The sequence below is a fragment of the Cervus canadensis genome, chromosome 21 (assembly GCF_019320065.1).
Source record: "Cervus canadensis isolate Bull #8, Minnesota chromosome 21, ASM1932006v1, whole genome shotgun sequence".
Taxonomy (NCBI): Eukaryota; Metazoa; Chordata; class Mammalia; order Artiodactyla; family Cervidae; genus Cervus; species Cervus canadensis.
In genome coordinates this window covers 23,970,795-23,987,525 of record NC_057406.1, presented here as the reverse complement: position 1 = coordinate 23,987,525, position 16,731 = coordinate 23,970,795, and the positions used below count along the sequence as shown (strand labels likewise).

Sequence of the window (16,731 nt, the reverse complement as noted above, 5' to 3'; positions counted from 1 at the left end):
TATGGCAATATGTCTAGCTACTGTTGATGGAATGTGAGTGGAAGTGAATAAGAAGTAGGAGAGCTGTCCCACATTCTTTCCTCTTCTTCTGGTTAGAAGAAAACATTCCAAGTCCCTTGGGTGATGGTTCCTGTATCCAGTTTGACAACCACAGTGAATTCACAAGGGCTACCTAGAATATGGGCTACCCTGATGGCTCAGACAGTAAAGAACCTGCCTGCAATGCAAGAGACCCAGGATATGCTAAACATTCACAGGAAATAACAGTGTCAGTGGAACATACCACAGTGAACTAAAGGGAGCATTTGAGATATTATAAATCTTTGAGGAAAACGTAGTACCATCTAGGACAGTGGGTAAATTACTACTGATAAATTGTTTGACCCTAACTAATTAATAAAAGAAACTGTTAGATATTTCTTTTGGCCTGCAGTCCCAAGATTCTCAGGGCACTATGAACCAAGAAAGATGGGGACATCTGCCTTAGGGAATGGTGGAACCACAGATGAAAGGATACCAGGTTCTTAATTCCCACATGAAAGAAAGCCACCAACCAATAAAGAACTCCCACATTAGACTGGTATATGAGTCAGGAATACATTTCAGTTGCATTAACGCATCGAACTTTGGGAGTTTGTCATTACCTAACTAATACACAGAGCATGTAGGAATCCAGACGTGAGGCCAAGAACCTCAGATGTCAACAGTGGATTCCTGCCACTGCTGTACCACAAGGAGGACCAGAAGAGATGAACTACATCTCACTGGAGGCCACCAAGCCAAAAAGGCCACCGGAGTAGATGCCTTCTACCCAGTCAACACATAAGCCCCCCGAAACAAAGATGAACCTTAAGGAGGGGGGCAAAGAATACAGAGGAGGTGAAGAATGCTTAGAATTTAGTCCAAATGAGATTGAGTAACCTTAAATTTGGCATGCTAAAATTTTTGCCATCAGTGCATAAGTGTTTAAATGCTAAGTTAATTACACCTTTTGGAAAAGAAACAGGCTTACATGATGTGTTTAACAATTTGCATAGAGATCTGATGTAATTGTTTTACATCTTTCCTAGCATGACAAATGTATTTCGCCCTCTAGGAAAGGTGCCTCTTTTCCTCCCTTCCCATCTCCCCTCAACACCTCGGTTAAGCTCAGAAGAAAGATGGACAAGGCGGTGCCTTGGTCCCCAGGTGGATGCACTCATAGGTAAGCAGGGCTCTGTTACAGCACTAATGGCAACTTCCGGTACCTGTTTATTTATAGGGCTCTGTCGCTTCTGGCCTGCTGTAGACCGTGGTCTTAATGGTCTTTATACCACCTGTATGGGACACATAAGGTGGGCTCAACAGAAGCTTATTGGATGAATAAAATGCCTTTTGCCTACTTCACAATGTCACCTAGGGCACCCTCTGCCACCTTCACAATGTCCCCCAAGGCACGGTGTTGCCTACTTCACAATGTCACTTTCAACTGACCCCGCACAGAAATGGGGACTTCACAGGAGTTTTCTGGGATATCTCTGGTTTCAGCCCCATCTGATCTGAATCACTCGCCAGTGGTGGCTCCCGCCAATGAAGAGAAAAACAAACGATCCGAAGTCCTGAGCGGTAGCAAATGGATTTAGGTTAAACAGCGGGAATGGAGAGGGGCTCTAAACCCTGAGTTGTAAGCACCTGGGAAGCCCTCTCCGAAAGGGCGAGGAATCGGAGCTGCGTGTAGGCAGGGGTATGCATTTCTACACTGCCCAGGACGCCCCCTCTCCGCTGCTGCAGACCAGTGGCCGGCCCTGGAGGCCAGCGGTGTGGACGTGAACTGATCTGTCCCAGCCCTGGGTCGCCAAACCGCCCGACGGAGTGCGGAGAAAGCAGCACGCAGGTCCCAGGAGTGCAGGAGGGGAACCGGCCCGGCCCGGCTCTCGGGGCGCTAGAGGGTCAGAAAGGACCCGCCCTTCCCAGACTGGCCCTGCGGGGCGAAGGTTGTCCTCAAGACCACGTGAGGCTTCCTCGCCCCTAAAAAGCCCCAAACAGGCCGGGCTTATGAGAGAGGAAAGTTAAGAAAGACGCCCGAACCTCCGCGTCCGGGCGCCCCGCTGCCGGCCCCAGAACCGCTCTGCCAGCAGCTGCCTGGTCCTGCCGAGCGGAGCGGAGCGGAGATCGCGGCCGCCGAGCAATGTCCCGCCACAGCCTGGATGAGCGCCTCGGGCTGCCCCCGCCGCCGGCCCGGCTACCGCTGCTCCTGCTGCTTCTGGCCGCCGCGGTGCCTCAGAGCCAGGCAGGTGAGCCGCGCGGCCAGTGCGCCGCCCCGGCTGGGGGCGCCGGGAGGGACCCCTGGGAGCCCGCGCGCTCCCCTCTGCGCGCGTGCCGCCCCGTGCGCTCCGGAGTCCACTCAAGCTGACTTCCCGCGGGTGTCCGTCTGTTTTCTGGGTGGACGCCAAGGAACGCGCTTCTGCCTGGGTGGGGGACGGCCCGGGTTGCTCCAGCCCTGCTGGCGCTCGGGGATGGCCCCGGACGAGGACTTGGGGGTGTGTTTCTCCGAACTTAGAAAGTGCTGGCCGGAATTCTTGGCAGACAAATCGGTTCGCTCCGGCACGGCTCTTGGCTTTGCTGATTCTTGGCTGATCCTAAAAAAGTCAGCCAAAGGACATCTAACTATATTTATTCTCATCATAGAGTGTGATCCAGGTTGCCACTTTTTTTCTTTTTGACAGTGGCTTTGGTTTAAAGTGTTGAGAAGTGCAACCTGGTATTGTTAGCTTGAAATGTGCTAGGCAGTGTACCCAAAGATTTATGTTCTTTCATATACTGCTCACTGCAATCCTAAATGGGCTTCCCAGGTGGCATAGTGGTAAAACAGAATCCGCCTGCCAATGCAGAAAACTCAGGAGGCGTGGATTTGATCCCTGGGTGAGGAAGATCCCCTGGAGAAGGAAACCCACTCCAGTTTTCTTGCCTGGGAAATCCCATGGAAAGAGGAGTCTGGCAGGCTACAGTCCATGGAATGGCAAAGAGTCTGACACGACTTAGCCACTAAACAACAACAATAACACGATCCTAAATAGGTTTAGTATCCCTATTCTACAGATGAGAAAGTTTGAGATTGAGCAAGTTCAATGATTTGCATAAAGATACACAACAAATGGAGGCAGAGCTGAAATGCAAAAAGGCATGTACTTGACTACTCCCCTCTTAATAAAACAGGTTTTAAACAAGGTTTTATTCCTGCAGGTATTGACACTGAACTGTACCCTTTGCTTCAAAAGCAAAAGGAGGGGGTGTGTGTGTGTGTGTGTGTGTGTTGGGGATGGGGGGGGTGGGTCTGGGTTTTGTCTGTTTCACTCCCAATGAGTACATCTAAGATAAGTTAAAAAAAAAAACAACAACCTGAAAGACTTCAAAAGTAACATATAAGAGACAATTTATTTAAAATGAGAGAGGATTCATTTTATTTCCTAATCCCTTTTCTGTGCTGACCTTGCGCAAGACTAGGGTGAGGTTCAGCAGGGCTATCCCTTCCTAAAAGCGCCTTATGGGTTCTTATTCTACTGTCTTCCATTAACCAGTATGTGCAGTTACCAGATTTCAAAGCCTTAGCTTTCACAACGTGACCACTTATCACTCTTAGATTTTTCCAGTCTCTGAAGCTGCCTCAGCTTCTGAGCTCAGAAGTGATCACTCCCTGGCTCCTGACCCGTAATTTGCTTGCACATTCTGGAGGCGGTGGTGTCGATGCGGCCTCTTAGCCCACTTAGAGTGCTCATTTGAACACACCTGGGACAGGCTGGGGAGTGCCCCGGAAACGGAAATGGCAGAAACTTTTCTCCCTTTCCTGGTCTCCTTTTAGATTATTGGGATTGTTTTAAATGTTCCAGGAGATGGAGTGGGTAGCCTAAAGAGTGAGGTGGAGACATTGTTTTTCTGAAGATGGGCCACTGTTTATTTAGGAAAATATCACCCTGCAAGAAACTGCTTCTTAAACGGAGTCCCCGATTCTGGCCTCAGTCTATTATAGACTTCAAACATAATCACATTGCATTTATCTTTCCAGACCGAAGGCCCCGCGTGTGTTTTAGGATCCCAGCGGCTTGTGGCCCCAACCAGAGATTGAACCCAAGCCGTCGACAATAAAAGCATGGAGTTCTAACCACTGGACCACCAGGGAATTACCAGTTTTTCTAGTCATATATATAGGGCAGTCAGGTTGTCACTAGGGAAAGAGATGGGTTGGTTGCCAAGACACTCATAAAGTGGCATGTGCCTTGGTAAAGTGAGTTTCAGATCTGGCCCTGGGTTTCTCAGGGATAGACTCTAGAAATTCATTCTTTGCCGTTCTCCAGAGCTGATTGGATACAAGGAAACTGATTTTTAACAATCCGGTTATTTGTGTAGCCTGCTCCGGGTACATTCTCACTGTAATCAAACTACCTGGGATAAAAAATGTATCAGGGATTCTCAGGCTGAGGACCTGATTCATCTGCCTCTCCCTAGGACTGGGCATTTCAGGCAGTACATAGCTGCTCCTTACTGGTCACTGCTTGCCCAAAACAGCTGGTCACAGACTCCTTTTCCACTCTTCCATGGTTTACCAGTACCACTTGAGACTAACTGACTGCCTGTCTAGATTAACTAATCCCTTTAAGTGGCTCTCAAGGAGTCTACAGTCCTGGGAGTTGTTCAGGCTCCTTAATTGACATAGTAGACTTGTGGTTAAGGCCAATCTCAATCGATCCTTTATCTCTGAGGGCTTCCTTATTTCCAGATTCCCTGTGGAAGTTGCACCATATGTTCACTCTTTCCATGGCAGGTCTCCATTTTTGGAAGTCAAAGATTAGAGAGATAGGTTGGAATTCCAAGACAGAAGCCATGGGGCCAGACCACCTATGTTTGAAGCCTGGCTCCAATACTGACAAACTGCATGACTTTTAGCTAATTATCTAATCTCTCCATGCCTCAATTTCCTCATCTGTAAAATGGGTATTATAATAATACCTATATCGTAAGTTTGTTATGAGGAACAGTGCCTGGCACATAGTGTGAAAGTCCCTCAGTCATGTCCGACTCTTTGCAACCCCATGGACTCTACAGTCCATGGAATTCTCCAGGCCAGAATACTGGAATGGATAGCCTTTCCCGTCTCCAGGAGATCTTCCCAACCCAGGGCTCAAACCCAGGTCTCCCACATTGCAGGTGGATTCTTTACCAACTGAGCTATCAGGAAAGCTTAACTAACTAGGGCACATAGTAGGGGCTATATAATTGAATTACTATTATGACCAGCCACGGGAATTGCTTTTCTCTGAAAAGGCATCATGGATCTCTTGATAAGGCAACAGAATTGCTGATGATAATCCCTGTTCAGTGAAGTAATAACTTGTTATAAAAACATATTTTCTTAATCATGGCCTAACATTCTGGGGAGTTGGGGTGTATATCAGTACCTTAAGCAGCTCTTTCAGAAAGCTCTTTCAGAAGTCATCATGATTATTTTTGCCAAAGTGCCGTTTTCTTAACCATGGCTGCTTTAGAATTTCCCAGTACTTTCCTGTTTTTTGGGCTTCCCTGGCGACCCAGCTAGTTAAGAATCCACCTGCAATGTGGGAGACCTGAATTTGATCCCTGGGTTGGGGAGACCCACTGGAGAAGGAAACAGCTACCTACTCCAGTATTCTGGCCTGGAGAATTCCATGGATTATACAGTCCCTGGGGTCGCAAAGAGTCGGACACAACTGAGCGACTTTCACTTCACTTCACTTCACTTCCTGTTTTTCTGTACCAGTTTTTTTTTTTTTTTTAATGTGGTAATGTATTATCTTTAAAAAAAAAAAAAAAGACAACACACATTTTTTATTTTACATTGGAATATAGGCCGTTAACAATGTAATAGTTTCAGGTGCATAGCAGAGCAACTTGGCCATACATATACATGTATCCATTCTCCCCCAAACTCCCTTCCCGTCCAGGCTGCTACATAACATTGAACAGAGTTCCCTGTGTTATACAATAGATCCTTGTTAGTTATAGGTTTTAAATACAGCTGTGTATACATGTCAACCCCAAAACTCCCTCATTATCCCTTCCCTTCACTCTTGGTCCTGGTAACCATAAGTTTGTTCTCTAAATCTGTGACTTTGTTTCTGTTTAGTAAATAAGTTCATTTGTATCATTTCTTTTTAGATTTCACATATAGGCAATATCTTATGATATTTCTCCTTCTCTGTCTGACTTACTTCACTCAGGATGACAAACTCTAGATCCATCCATGTTGCTGCAAGTGACATTATTTCATTCTTTTCAATGGCTGAGTAATAATTGCATTGCATATATGTATCACAGTTTGTTTATCTGTTCCTCTGTCAATGGACATTTGGGTTGCTTCCATGTCTTGACTATTGTAAGCAGTGCTGTAATGAACATAGGGGTGCATATATCCTTTCTGATCATGTTTTCCTCCAGATGTGTGCCCAGGAGTGGGATTGCAGGGTCATATAGTAGCCCTATTTTTAGTTTTTAAAGAAACCTCCATACTGTTTTCCATAGTGGCTGTATGAATTTACATTCCCACCAACACTGCAGGAGGGTTCCCTTCTCTCCACACCTTCCCTAGCATTTATTGTTTGTGGAATTTTTGATGATAGCTATTTTGACTGGTGTGAGGTGATACCTCATTGTAGTTTTGATTTGCATTTATCTAATACTTAGCAATGTTGAACATCTTTTCATGTGCCTCTTGGCCATCTGTATGTCTTCTTTGGAGAAATGTCTCTTTAGGTCCTCTGCCCATTTTTTGATTGGGTTGTTTGTTTTTGATGGTGTTAAGCCACATGAGCTGTTTATAAACTTTAGAGACTAATCTCTTGTTGGTCACATAATTTGCAAATATTTTCCCCAATCTTTGGGTTATCTTTGGTTTTGTTTATGGTTTCTTTTGCTATGCATAAGCTTTTGAGTTTAATTAGGTCCCATTTGTTTTTGTTTTTATTTCCATTACTCTGGGAGATGAATCAAAAAAGATATTGCTGCCATTTATGTCAGAGAGTGTTCTGCTGATGTTTTCTTCTAGGAGCTGTGTAGTGTCTTTAATCCATTTTGAGTTTATTTTTGTGTATGGTATTAAATTTCATTTTTTTCATTTTTTTTTTTTTTACATGTAGCTGTCCAGTTTTCCCAGCATCATTTATTGAAGAGACAATCTTCCCATCACTGTATAGTCTGGTCTCCTTTGTCATAGATTAATTGAGCACAGGTGCATGAGTTTATTTCTGGGCATTCTATTCTGTTCCATTGATCTATATATCTGTTTTTCTGCCAGTACCATACTGTTTTGATGACTATAGTTTTGCAGGATAATCTTGAGTCAGAGAGCCTGATCCCTCCAGCTCTGTTTTCCTTTCTCAAGATTGTTTTGATGATTTGGGATCTCTTGTGCCTCCATACAAATTTTAAGATTTTCTGTTCTACTTTTGTGAAAAATGTCATTGGTAATTTGATAAGGATTGCATTTGATCTGTAGATTGCCTTGGGTAACACAGTTATTTGGACAATAGTGATTCTTTCAATCCAAGAACATAATATATTTTTTCATCTGTGTCATCTTTGGTTTCTTTAATCAGTGTCTAATAGTATTCCATGTACAGGTCTTTTGCACCCTGGGTAGATTTATTCCTAGGTGTTTTATTTTGTTCTATTTTTTTGAAGCAATGATAATGGAATTGTTTCCTTAATTTCTCTTTCTGATGTTTCACTTTTAGTGCATAGAAATGCAAAAGATTTCTCTCTATTAATTTTGTGTCCTACAACTTTACTGAATTCATTGATGAGCTCTAGTAGTTTTCTGGTAGTATCTTTAAGGTTTTTTATGTATAGTATCATGGCAGTTTCACTTTTTTTTTTTTTCCCAATTTGGATTCCTTTTATTTTCTTCTCTGATTGCTGTAGCTAGGACTTCCTAGCTATGTTGAATATAAGTGGCAAAAGTGGACATCCTTGCCTTGTTCCTGATCTTAGAGGAAATGCTTTCAGCTTTTCACCATTGACTATGATGTTATCTGTAGGTCTGTCTTATACAGACTTTATTCTGTTGAGGTATGTTTTCTTTATGGAGAAGGAAATGGCAACCCACTCCAATATTCTTGCCAGAAAATTCCATGAACAGAGGAGCCTGGAGGGCTAGAGTCCATGGAGTTGCAAAGAGTCAGCTTTGACTGAGCAACTGAGCATGTGTTTCCTTTATGCCCACTTTCTGGAGAGGTTTTTTTTCATCATAAACCGGTGCTGAATTTTATTAGAAGCTTTTTCTGCTTTTATTGAGATGATCATATGGTTTTTAATCCTTCAGTTTGTTGATGTGGTTTATCACACTGCTTGATTTGTGAATATTGAAAAATCCCTGCATCCCTGGGATAAATCCCACTTAATCATGGTATTTGAGCCTTTTCATGTATTGTTGGATTAGAATTGATAGTATTTTGTTGAGGATTTCTGTGTCTGTGTTCATCAGTGATGTTGGCCTGTAATTTTCTTATCTGTGTGGTATCTTTGTCTGATTTTGGTATCAGAGTGATGGTGGCCTCATAGAATGATTTTGAGAATTTTCCTTCCTCTGCCATTCTTTCAGAACAGTTTCAGAAGGGTAGGTGCTAGCTCTTCTCTAAATGTTTGCTAGAAGTCACCTGTGTCCTGGACTTTTGTTTGTTGGGAGTTTTAAAATCACAGTTTCCATTTCAGTGTGTATGATTGGGCTATTCGTATTTTTTATTTCTTCCTGGTTCAGTCTTGAGACTGCATTTTTTTAAGAATCTGTCCATTTCTTCCAGGTTGTCCATTTTATTGTCATACAGTTGCTTGTAGTAGTCTCTTATGATATTTTGTATTTCCGTGGTGTCAGTTGTAACATTTTTTGCATTTCTAATTTTATTGAGTCCTCTCTCTATCTGGCTGAGACTTTATCAGTTTTATCTTTTCAAAGAATCAGCTTTTAGTTTTGTTGATCTTTGCTGTTGTCTTCTTTGTCTCCATTTCACAAAGTTTTCTTTATGAAAACTTTTCTTTATGTTTTCTTTTCTTCTACTAACTTTAGGTTTTGTCTGTTCTACTTTCTCTAATTGCTTTAAGTGTAAGGTTAGGTTGTTTATTTGAGATTGTTCTTGTTTCCTGAGGTAAGACTGTATTGCTAATAAATTTTCCTCTCAGAACTACTTTTGCTACATCCTACAGGTTTTGGATCAGTGTGCTTTCATTTTCATTTGTCTCTAGGTATTTTTTTATTTCCCCTTTGATTTCTTCAGTGATCCATTGTTTGTTTAGTCTTGTTTAACCTCTATGTGTTTGTGTTTTTATTTTTTTTTCTTGTACTTTATTTCTAATCTCAAAGTGTTGTAGTTGGAAAACATGCTTGATATGACTTCAGTTTTCTTAAACTTACACTCACTTTTGGCCAAGCATGTGGTCAGTCCTGGAGAATATTGCATGTGCACTTGAGAAACATGTATTCTTCTGCTTTTGAATGGAAAGCTCTATAAATATAAATTAAGTCTATCTAATCTAATGTGTTATTTAATGCCTGTGTTTCCTTATTGATTTTCTGACTGGATGATGTATCCATTGATGAAAGTGGGATGTTAAAGTCCCCCACTATTATCTTGTTACTGTCAATTTTTCGCTTTATGGCTGTTATGATTTGTCTTATGAATTGAGGTGCTTCTTTGTTGGGTACATATATATTTGCAATTGTTATTTCTTCTTGGATTGATCCCTTCCTTGATCATTATGTAGTGTCCTTCTTTGTCTCTTATAACAGTCTTTATTTTAAAGTCTATTTTGTCTGATATGAGTATGACTACTCCAGCTTTCTTTTGATTTCCATTTGCATGGAATACCTTCTTCCATCCCCTCACTTTCAGTCTGTATGTGTCCCTAGGTCTGAGATGGATCTCTTATAGACAGCATATGTACAGGTCTTGTTTTTGTAGCCATTCAAACAGTCTCAGTCTTTTGGTTGGTGCATTTTATCCATTTGCATTTAAGGTAATTATCAGTATGTGTGTTCCTATTGCCATTTTCTTAATTATTTTGGGTTTGTTTTTGTAGGTCTTTTTTCTTCCTTTCCTCTTTTGTTCTCATCTCTTGTGGTTTGATGGTCATCTTTAGTGTTATGTTGGGTTGCTTTTTTGTGTGTGTGTGGGTATATCTATTGTAGTTTTTAGGTTTTCCTCTTCTATGAGATTTTGATATAGCAGTCTATAGATGCACAGGTTGTTTTAAGTTGCTAGTCTCTTTCCTACCTAGAGGAGTTCCTTTTGTTTTTGTTGTAAAGCTTTTCTGATGGTGTTGAATTCTTGACTTTTGCTTGTTTGGAAAGCTTTTGATTTCTCCCTCAAATCTGAATGATATGCTTGCTGGGTAGAGTATTCTGGGTTGTAGTTTCCTCCCTTTCATCACTTTAAATACATTGTGCCACTCCCTTCTGGCTTGCAGAGTTTCTGCCTAGAAGTCAGCTCATAACCTTAGGGAAGTACCCGTGTATGTTGTCATTTTCCCCTTGTTGATTTTAATAATTTTTCATTGTCTTTAATTTTTGTCAGTTTGATTACCATGTGTCTTTCTGTGCTCTTCTTTGGGTTTATCCTGCCTGGGACACGCTGCACTTCCCAAACTTGGTTGAGAGGTTTCCTTTCCCATGTTCGAGAAGTTTTCAGCTATAGTCTCCTCAAATATTTTATTAGATCCTTTTTCTATTTCTTACCATTTTTGAACTACCACAATGCAAATGTTGGTGTGTTTAATATGTCCCAGAGGTATCTTAGGTTGTCTTTATTTCAGTCTTTATTTTGTTCAGTGGCAGTGATTTCCACCATTCTGCCTCCTAGGTCACTTATTCCTTCTTCTGCCTCATTTATTCTTTGATTCCTTCTAGTATCTATTTAATTTCAGTTATTGTACTTTTTGTCTCTGTTTGTTGTTCTTTAGTTCTTCCAGGTCTATATTAAACATTTCTTGCATCTTCTCAATCCTTGCCTAAATCATTTGTCCAAGATCCTGGATCGTCTTCACTATCATTATTCTAAATTCTTTTTCTGGAAGGTTGCCTATCTCTACTTAATTTCATTGCTTTTCTGGGGTTTTATTTTGTTCCTTCATCTGAGACATAATCCTCCATATTTTCATTTTCTCCAACTTTCTGTGATAGTGGTTTTCATTCAACAGGCTGCAGGATTGCAGTTCTTGCTTCTGCTGTCTACCTTCTAGTAGATGGAGTATCTAAGAGTTTTGTGCAAGTTTCCTGATGGGAGGGACTGGTGGTAAGTAGAGCTGGGTCTTGCTCTTGTGGGACAAGTCTGTGCTCAGTTAAACTTTAACCCACTTGTCTGCTGATGGGTATGGCTGTGTTCCTTCCCTCTTGGTGGTTTGGCCTGGAGCAGCCCAACACTGGAGCCTATAGGCTGTTTGGTGTGGATAATGGTGACCTCATGGAGGCCTCATGCCAATGAGTACTTCTGAGAACTGCTGCTGTCAGTGTCTTTGTCTCCATGGTGAACCATAGCTGCCCCCCACTTCTGCAGAGACCCTCCAGCACTAGCAGGTAAGGTCTGGTTCAGTCTCCTGTGGGGTCACTGCTCCCTTCCCCTGGGTTCTAATGTGTACCAAATTTTGTGTGTGCCCTCCAAGAGTGGACTCTGTTTTCCCCAATCCTGTGGAAGTCCCGCAGTGAAATCCCACTGGCCTTCAAAGTCAGGTTCTCTGGGGATTCCTTCTCCTGTTGCCAGACCCTCACATCGGGAAGCCTGACATGGGGCTCAGAACCTTCGCTCCAGTGGGAGAAATTCTGTGATATAATTGATCTCCAGTTTGTGAGTAGCCCACCTGGTGATGATGTGATTTTATTTTATCATGATTGCACCCCTCCTACTATCTCACTGCAGCTTCTCCTTTGTCTCTGGATATGTGGGATATCTTTTTTGGTTGGTTCTAGCATCTTCCTGTCCATGATGGTTCAGCAGTTTGTTGTGATTCCAGTGCTCTCTCAAGGAGTGAGTGCACATCCTTCTACTCTGCCATCTTGAACCAATTCAAGGGCTATACCAGTGTGTTAATCAGAATATATACAAGATAATTCCCAGAAATGGGAAAAGCCTCGACTAAAGTAACACATAGGGAAGGAAAGGAAGTGGATAAAAGCATGAGGACTTGGTAAATGGCCAGAAGGAACAACTTCAGTTTCCTTTTTAGGGTAAGAACATTGGGGTGCATGTATCATTTCTGATCATGTTTTCCTCCAGATATATGCCCAGGAGTGGGATTGCAGGGTCTTGTGGTAGACCTATTTTTAGTTTTTAAAGAAACCTCCATACTGTTCTCCATAGTGGCTGTATCAATTCACATTCCCACCAACACTGCAGGAGAGTTCCCTTCTCTCCACACCTTCCCTGGCATTTATTGTTTGTGGATTTTTTTGGTGATAACCATTTTGACTGGTGTGAGGTGTTATCTCATTGTAGTCTTGATTTGCATTTCTCTAACACTTAGCAATGTTGAGTTGAGAATACCCAGATCAAAGTGGGTAGATGTTTCTTGCCTTCATCAAGGTAAGAACTAAAGGAAAAGGTGCTTATTTGAGGGTTGAGAATAGGGTGACTTTAGTTTGGGATGCGTGGAGTTTGGGATATTTTGAGAAAATTTAGGGAGTTCTCTCATAAAGACTAACATACAAATATACATTTATTATAGACTCTGACAGGGCAAATACAAGCATGGCATCACATTTATTGACTAGACCTTTGCTAAAAACATTTTTTTTAATAGATAAGTTCAGAAGAATTTCTGGGAGAAGTATTAATACTTATTAATCTTTATTATTAAATTTTGTTTCCTGGTCCTGAAACTTATAGAAAAGATCAAAAACTTTCTCCAGAATAAAATTTAAAAGACCCTCCTTCAGTCCTGAAATTGGGGTATGTGTGTAATGTGTTAGTTAGTTGCTCAGTTGTGTCCGACTCTTTGCGATCCCATGGACTAACCTGCCATGCTCCTCAGTCTATGAGATTCTCCAGGAAAAATACTGCAGTGGTTTGCCATTCCCTTATTCAGGGGATCTTCCCAACCCATGGATCAAACCCAGGTCTCCTGCATTCAGGCAGATTCTTTACCATCTGAGCCACCAGGGAAGCCCCAAAACTGGGGTAGAAAATTTTAAGCAACTATTTCTTGGTGATTTACTTTCCATAATATATGAAGTGTTTATCCATGAACTTCATCTTGGGTCTCGGTTCTGACACACAAAATAGAAACTTTAGTTTTCACACTTATTTAGACATTATTATCACTTGTGTCACTTGTTATGTTTTATTGGATTCCAAATTACAAAGCATGAACTATTGAAATAGTTATTAGCAGCAATAATGAATAATTGAAATAGGTAGTAGCAGCAATAATGCAGTGAATCTCAAGGAATTAATTTTAACATTTTAAGAATTGTTTAAGAATACATTTGTTTTACCTTTTTCTAAAAATAGAGAAGGTTCCAGTTGCTTCTACAACCTATGTCTCACAATTTTTTGATAACTTAGCTTAAAGATGTGACTAGAAAATGTATTAATAATGTTATTATGTAGGTTTCTTGTACTACTATGAAACAGGAATTTACTTAATGTGGTTAAAAAAATGAAACTAATAGAGGTAGTGAAATTATGAGGAAACTTGAGTCTAACACTTGAAACTCCATGTCTGCATAGACAGCAGATATGTTATAATCTTCTTGGGAAAAATTGTGAAAGTCTCTTGATTGAGAGAGAGAGGCTTGCTCTGAAGTTTGTCCTGCAGCCTTGCAAACACAGGTATAGTCTAATATAAAGTAGCATCAAGTTACTCAAACCAGACCTAAGAAATCAAAATTCTAATTTACAGTGAGAAATCAAGAATTAATGTACAGCAGATGTGATGTGAATCTGTCTCCAATGGTAACCTTCCAGCCAGTGTAAGAGCTGGGGATTTGATAGGATAAAACATTATATTAAGCCCAAGGGAGTCAATACAATGAGATACATGATGCCACCCCTCATTCTTAACAAGTTTATAGGCAAATTTACTGCAACAAATACACACAAATGCATATAACTAAAGAGAGATCTAGATGAGCGGTGAGCTGAGTGCTGAATCAGAATGGGGCAAAGCTGACTTTCTGTTGATAAGACTTTTGACAAGAACTCTGAGTTAAGCCAGCAGTGAAGAACCAGGTATACTTCTAGGAGGTGAAGGAAAGAGATCATTCCAGAGCCAAGGAAATCTGCAGCGTTTTTATGTACTAGTATTTGGTTTCCTTGAAGCTATTTTTTTTAACTAATCCCTTTCAACCTGCTTTGTGTATTAGACACATTATTCAACCCACCTCATACTCTGCCTTTTATTCTAGCTTCACTCAGATAAGCTGAGGTACCTCACCTCAGCCAAACTGCAAGAGCCCCCACTTTCTACCTCAGAGCTCCTCTGAAATCATAGCTGTTTAGCTCTGGAGCATGTGCATAACTGGGAATGGTCAAAGGCCACCTTTGACCTCCGCAGGATGGGAGTGGGTGGATAAATGCTCCCTCTTTCCATCCCTGGGGTGTGGTCTTCATAGGCTTATTCTGCACACCTCTTTGGACCATCTTGAAATGCACCCTGCTGCTTTCCATCCCTCCGTGTTCCCCTCTCCTAGCCCCCTACTCCTGTTCTCTGGAGCACCTCGCCAAATGGTTCTCTTTCCATCCAGAATCCCAGGCTCTGATTTCTGGAGAGAGTGAGAGCTAAAATACCAACTTAGGATTTTGTTGCCTGGAGATTGATTATTCATTAGTTATTTTCTTAGTGACTCTGATGAAGAGACTAAGCAAATCTAAAAACCAGGTATGCATTTACTTTAAGTCCTTTCAGAGAAGGAAAGGTGCAAAGCCAGGGTACAGAGAAGGAAGCTGAGTGACTGTGCTCATTGAACATGAAAGAGAAAAGCAATTCGAGGATCATAGTAAACTATTAGCTAAAACTAATCTGAATAGATTAAGTTGCAATTTTGCTTTTATATTTTCTCTGACATGCTCTGCTTTCTCATGTTTCTTTTTCCCCTCTATCTAACTGACTGACTACATTAGGGGAAAATTGTATTGCTCAGGGTTGAACACCGCTTCCTCTTTCATAAATGAAGTGCTAGCAGACTTAGGTTCCAACTATGGGAAAAAGTGATTTCGGCCATGTTTGACTGTTTTACAAATTCTAAGAGCGTGACGAATTTTTTTTTCAACTGAAAACAATTAACTTATAGAAAATAATAGAATACATAGGTAAAGAAAAGAAATTCAATTTGGATGTTTGGGTTTTTACATAGAGAAATCAAAAATTGATGGGGCTTCTTTTCATCTTTATTTGTGGAAGGAAAAACTTTTTTAGAAAGTAATATTCTCAGTCATTCAATAAATATTTATCAAGTGCATTGATTCTAAGGATGTTGCTGTTAGAAATGTTTAAGTCTCATTTTCACGAACATGGCATTTGCCCCTTGGGCATCTGAACGTCCTCTAGGCTTGTTACCCGAGCTTAAGGACATAACGACTTGAGTTATTTTAGACTAACTTCTGTGAATGTTCAGATAAATTTCACTTTGGGGTCAGGAACACACACATGTAATCTAGATCCATCACAGAAACATTATTGTGCCAGCTCTAGCATTCCCAGGATATGCGGTCATAAGCAAAAGTCGCCCCTACCTTCACAGAGCCTGCATAGAGCATGGTTGAGATTAGAATTATGTGATATTTTTCTACGTTTTTGCTATTACAGTTTCCACACCAGTCACTTCACAACATGGAGGGTTTTTTTTTTTTTAATAGAAAAGCATAAGGCTTAAACTAATCAAGTATTTAAGAAAAAAAAATTTTAAATGCATGAGACTGGACAACCGGGAAGAGTTGATATATGGAGAAAACACTGAGGAACGGAGGACATCAATTAGAGGTAGCACAAGAAACTCAGATTTTGGCTTAATTCTCAAAGCACTTGCTAAATTGGTCAGTGTGTTAGCAGCAAATTTTTCTCATTGATTTCCCCTGAGGACTGGGTAAAAAAAAATTTTTTTTCCTTATATGGGGGCATATGAATGTCAAAAAAGCACAGATTTGCAGAAGTTTGTTATTTGTGGTAAGAAAAAGGGGTAGTACCAGTAACAGTGAAACAGCCATCCTTTCTCATTTCCCTCCAAGTTCACTGGTGCTAAGGGTGGACGAGAATGCAGGAGAAAAGCTGGGAAGAGGCTGAGGCTGTAGCATTCATGGTCCAAGATCAGTTTGGAAAGCATATTTATTATATTTGGGAGGAGCAGAAAGGACTTTTCTGTGGATGTTGCCCACAATTATCCAACTGTGGTCAATTGACTCAGTAACAATTAGACTCTCTTTCATCACCAGAAACCTGGTGAATAGGTAGTCTGCACCTGCCTATGTTTATCACTGCCATTACTTCCACTTCACCATTTTTTTTTTAAATAAGAATTTTATTTTTTAATTTTTTTTCATTTATTTTTATTAGTTGGAGGCTAATTACTTTACAATATTGTAGTGGTTTTTGTCATACATTGACATGAATCAGCCATGGATTTATATGTATTCCCCATCCCGATCCCCCCTCCCACCTCCCTCTCCACCCGATTCCTCTGGGTCCACTTCACCATTTTTAAACAAAGCCCACCATTATGGTCATGACTTGACTGAGAATAAA

The 16,731-nt window shown here is 41.1% G+C and overlaps 1 protein-coding gene across 1 annotated transcript in view; it reads left to right on the top strand.

Annotated features, from left to right (window-relative positions):
* Positions 1 to 1,915: 1,915 nt before the first annotated feature.
* The window catches only part of PLBD1 (phospholipase B domain containing 1), an 86,524-nt gene continuing 71,708 nt past the window's right edge, over positions 1,916 to 16,731 (top strand). The window contains exon 1 of the mRNA XM_043441508.1: positions 1,916 to 2,273. Within this exon, the coding sequence (XP_043297443.1) occupies positions 2,168 to 2,273 (106 nt within the window). The 5' untranslated portion in view covers positions 1,916 to 2,167. The remainder of the gene's footprint in view (positions 2,274 to 16,731) is intronic.